Source organism: Triticum urartu, chromosome 1, assembly GCF_003073215.2.
Source record: "Triticum urartu cultivar G1812 chromosome 1, Tu2.1, whole genome shotgun sequence".
Classification (NCBI taxonomy): Eukaryota; Viridiplantae; Streptophyta; class Magnoliopsida; order Poales; family Poaceae; genus Triticum; species Triticum urartu.
Window position 1 is genome coordinate 476731868 of NC_053022.1, and position 4495 is coordinate 476736362.

Consider the following 4495-nt stretch of genomic DNA (forward strand, 5'->3'; position numbering starts at 1 on the left):
TGCTGTGGGAGGTTGTGGGTGCGGACGGTGGCCTGGGCAGCGTACAACTAGCCGGAACTGTGCGACAGCGTCGAGGGCGTGGTGGCCGGGAGTGTTGGTTGTTGATAGGAGAGGGGGGAATGGCCTATGTGCCACTGACTAAAATGGGACGCACGCGAAAGAAAAAAGAAACAGACGCGCGCAGACGGCATGCTGCACACGCGGCAAGAGTGCTGTTCGCCGCAGCCAAAGAAAGTGACCAAACAAACCACGCTCGCGGCTCGTCTAATCCTCATCCCCCTCCCGCCTCCCAAACCGAGTCCACCAAAAATTTCCCGCGCGGCCACGCCAAATTCCCCTTCTCCCCCACCGCTCGCGCCTCCCGCCCGGCCGAGCCCCCAACACAACGCCCGCCGCGCGCGATCTGCCGTCCCCGCCGTCCCCAGGCTCCAGCCGTGGCAGATCCGGCCCTGTCCCGCAGCGCCATTCCGTCGAACACTTCGTGCGCGGCGGCAGGAGGGCCTGGAGGAGGAGGCGCAGGATGTACGCGAGGCGCGCGTCGCAGCTGCTGAAGGAGCTCGACGCCTGCGAGCCCGGCCAGCTCGTGGTTTTCAACGTAATTCTTCGCCTCTCTACTCCATACGCGCTCGCAGTCCCTGGTCGCTGGCTTTGAATCCGGGTCCGCGGTGCTCTGGTTACCTTGATGCGTCTGTTTTAGGGCCCAATTTTGCTCAATCTGGTTTTGTTAGGTGTCTGTATGCGAGAAATTGGATTTATAAACTGTCTATTTTACAGCCCTATGGGAATTGTTATGTTCTCGCATCCTATGCGGTTTGTTATGTGTTTACTCCTAAGAGCTCCGGATCTCCAGACAAGCCTTAGGGTTCTGCATCCTTGTTACTATGTTAGAGCGGAATTTCGTTGAATTTTGTTTGTGAGAGTATTATTTATCAGCAAGTGTTATGTGCTGGCACCTGAACTGCACAAAGCCTCGGTACAATTGTTAGTGATTGGTCCGGCTTTAAGGTTATGGCAGCTGTTAACCAACATCTGTTTACTCTCAAGTGCTTCACGCCACTCTTCCTTGCAATTGTGTGAGCCAACCCATACCGGCTAAACTGCATGGTTCATGGTACCGAATTCCATGATTTTTTTTAGAAACGAATTCCATGATATTGCTGTCAAAGTATTCATTACTTGTGCGAATGATAAATTGTACTGCCGTGACATCTTTAGGACGGAACTTTGGCATTAGCTGCAGCACTGCGTCATATTCTTGTACTGTTTTGGCAGTATGATTATGGTAGCTACAGTTCCTTTTAATTTGTCCATTATGCTGATCCCTAACTTGTTGTCTTATGGAATTTGCAGAGCGATGTATTTGATCAGGTCATTAGAGAGTGCGGTGAGCACAATGCACAGTTTCAGGCATTGATCAGGTACTTGCACCCTATTAGAATGTTGATGCTCATATAACCTCGACCTGTGAGTAACCGATTAATTTCACCATTTCATCAGCAAAATAAACTAACTGCATTGAACCAACAGCATCCTTAGTTGCTATCCTCACATCAAAGTGTACAGACTATTCAAACGCCTGATCTGCTTTATGTTTATGACAGAAAAATGGTGGAGCAAAATTTAGACATTGAAACAACAAGAAACGAAGACCACTATGGTGCAGCTATCCACCATCTCTCGCTGCTCCGCAACAAAAGATGCCTCATGGCTTACATGTACACTATTCAAATCTCACATCGGGCTCTCTCTCCCCTTCAATGCTGATTATACATGCTTAACCTGCTTTTGGGTGTACACTAGCTGAAATCATTGTAACCAACTAGGTACAACCGAGCAGAAACTATTCGGAGTTTTAGATGGAAAATTGGTCCTGTGCTTCCTCATGAAATACAAGAAAAGCTCAATTTTTCAGAGAAAGAGTACTTCAGAAGCCACTCTTCAGCCATTAAGTCTTATATCTCAGAGATGGATATAGATTTAACAGTGGTATGTATGTTTCCTGTTTCATTCACTTTTTGTTGATGAACACGATTACTGGACTTTTTTGTACATTTTTTATAGGACATGGTACCCCCCAAGGATCCTTATATCCAGGTTCGGGTGCTGGAGGACATTGGTGAAGTATCTCTTGGTGACCATTCTGTGTCATTGACAAAAAATTCACTCCATTTCCTTAGACGCACAGATGCAGAACAATTTATATCACAGGTTTGCTATCTGTTACACTGTATTTTCCCACTCCTGAATGTTTCCAGTGCGAATAATATTCTGTTTAATTTTAATAGGGTCTCATGGAAGAATTTCTGGAGTAGGGATCACATATGATGTAAAATAGGTATTGCTCCTCAGTCCTCACTATGATCTTGTTAGTTACTTATAAACAGGAGCAAAAACGCAATACATTGACCAGTGCTGGCAGCATGTCTTAGACACGAAAAGGCTTGATGGTTACTTAACTCTTTTTCACTTGACATATGGCTTGTACTATTAGCTACCAACTTTGAACTTGTGGACCTTATTTTTTTTGAATCAATGTCTGTGAACTGCAGATTTTAAGTACCACCCACAACATTTTCTTCGCTGCTGCTGTCTGGTGGAATATGCACTCTTGAGGTTCTCATCAAGACTGCGTGAAAAAGGAAAGAACATATGCTATCTTCGGATGTTAAGGCATGAGGGCAACACAAGGCACTGAACTGTGGAGCTCCAGCCTAGTTGGTAGTGATGACTTGTAGTCTTTAGATGAATGGCTTAATCTTGTTGTATTATGTTGTGACACAATTTAAAACTTCTTAAAATTATATAAGCAATTTTCCTGTAAGTCATGCAGTAGAAAGGTGACAAGTTCTGTTTTACTGAAAATGACAACTTGATCTCAACCTGAAACTCTTTATGTTTTCTGAGTTCTGACAAACTCAACTGTTCTCTCCCGTGTTCCTTTTCGTACAACCACAGCTGTGACATCCTGAGTTGGAACTCTACCTGTTTAGTCAGAGGCAACAACTCAGACTCACGTTTCAATTACTGTCCCAAGTCTCTTTTCATCACTTTGCCAGGAAGAAAGCCTAACGCAGTACATCTTTGTGCATCAACCTTCATGCTTTAGGAACATGTATTTATTTAAAGGTGTACTGGACATCACTTAGTTGAGACTGGCATCTTCTTTTGGTCACCACAAGTTTCTTGAGATGCTTTTATTCAGGGCAAACTTACACACTGGGTGAGTGCAGTGTCATGTTTTTCCTGGCATAATCCCTTGTTACACATCTTGGTGTTTTAGTGTTTCCGTTTTGTTTTTTCTTGGTGTTTGGCTGCACTTTTGTGTCATTTTGATGTCTTCCACCTGATACAGAATGAATCCCAATCAGTTGCGCGTTTGTGTGTTTTAGTGTAAACATGATTTATATGGTAAAGCTCTGCTAAGTTAAATAGATTCTGTTGCGCATGTTTCTAGGAAAGCACACGCATCGGGTCAGAACTTCTTTTACAATGTTGTTTATGCTGAGTTACAGTGCAAATGTATGGCTTTCTCTCTGAAAAAGTTACTGATATAAGGTTTCCCTTCCTGTCTATTATAATCAGTTGTGATGCCACGTATCAGGTCTGCTATGTGTTCCCGACTTGTGCTCAAAGGGCTGTACTTTGTACACACAGAAGTCAAGGGCAAGTACTCACGGTCTCAACCATAAGTTGAACTGGTCATATTTGGTTGATGTTCCCAACGAGGTTTTGGAAATGGTATCAATGGGGATCAGGGCTGCAGGTTATAAACCAAGCACAAACACTTTCAGAATCCCCGCAAAAAAAAAACAAAACAAAAAAACAAACACTTTCAGAAGCTTGCTTCCGGATTCTCATTATCCCCGTAAATATTTGTATCTCCACAAACGACCTGCTTTCCTTAGATGGTTATTTTTGCAATACAATTTTGCCAATTGGCTTGCTTTTGCTTATATGTAATCTAAGGTTCCCTCATCTGGCCATTAAATTTCCCGGCATGGCCAGTGCGACAATAACTTCTGAAACATTTTCCCTGTGTTACTATGTTGACAAAGTGAGAAGCTAAATTCTTGATTGTTGTTCATGTGTACTGCTGTTCAAGCTTAATACTGACCTACCAATGCAATGCTATCTAGCAAAGTTCAATCTTGCATACATCCAGGGCAGCCAGCAACTTCATTTCATACCGTGTGCTGTCAGTTGTATTGGTTGGTGTTGTCCTTGTGCATAACTAACCTGTAGGGCATAGCAGCAATGTATGTATCTGCTGCCCCTACAGCAAACAAATTGGAGGTTGGCATTGGCCACAAAAAGACATGGCATGATGGTTACATGCTTCTCGTCGACTACTCCTAGCCTAGCTAAACAATGAAAAGCACTAGGTGCTAAACCTATAAACACAATCTTTGTCTCTGTCTTCCAAGTGAAGAGTGTCTTTTCTTTTTGTCTTTTATTCCAATAATTGGGCCCATGCACCTCCAACCCCAAGAGTAGC

General features: G+C 43.8%; 1 protein-coding gene across 1 annotated transcript; it reads left to right on the forward strand.

Annotated features, from left to right (window-relative positions):
• Positions 1–216: 216 nt before the first annotated feature.
• Positions 217–2879, forward strand: LOC125535810 (DNA replication complex GINS protein PSF1). Its single transcript, XM_048698881.1, has 7 exons — positions 217–595; positions 1351–1418; positions 1602–1715; positions 1824–1986; positions 2062–2208; positions 2286–2335; positions 2550–2879. Exons 1-6 carry the CDS (start codon positions 521–523, stop codon positions 2310–2312), a joined length of 594 nt encoding a protein of 197 aa, XP_048554838.1. The 5' UTR covers positions 217–520; the 3' UTR covers positions 2313–2335; positions 2550–2879.
• The last annotated feature ends 1616 nt before the right edge of the window (positions 2880–4495 follow it).

Bases quoted from the DNA above. Each gene is read 5' to 3' on its own strand.
- LOC125535810 (XM_048698881.1), top strand. From the start codon at position 521: ATGTACGCGAGGCGCGCGTCGCAGCTGCTGAAGGAGCTCGACGCCTGC. The intron at 596-1,350 runs GTAATTCTTCGC...TGGAATTTGCAG, and splicing joins GCCAGCTCGTGGTTTTCAAC to AGCGATGTATTTGATCAGGT. The intron at 1,716-1,823 runs GTACACTATTCA...GTAACCAACTAG, and splicing joins AGATGCCTCATGGCTTACAT to GTACAACCGAGCAGAAACTA.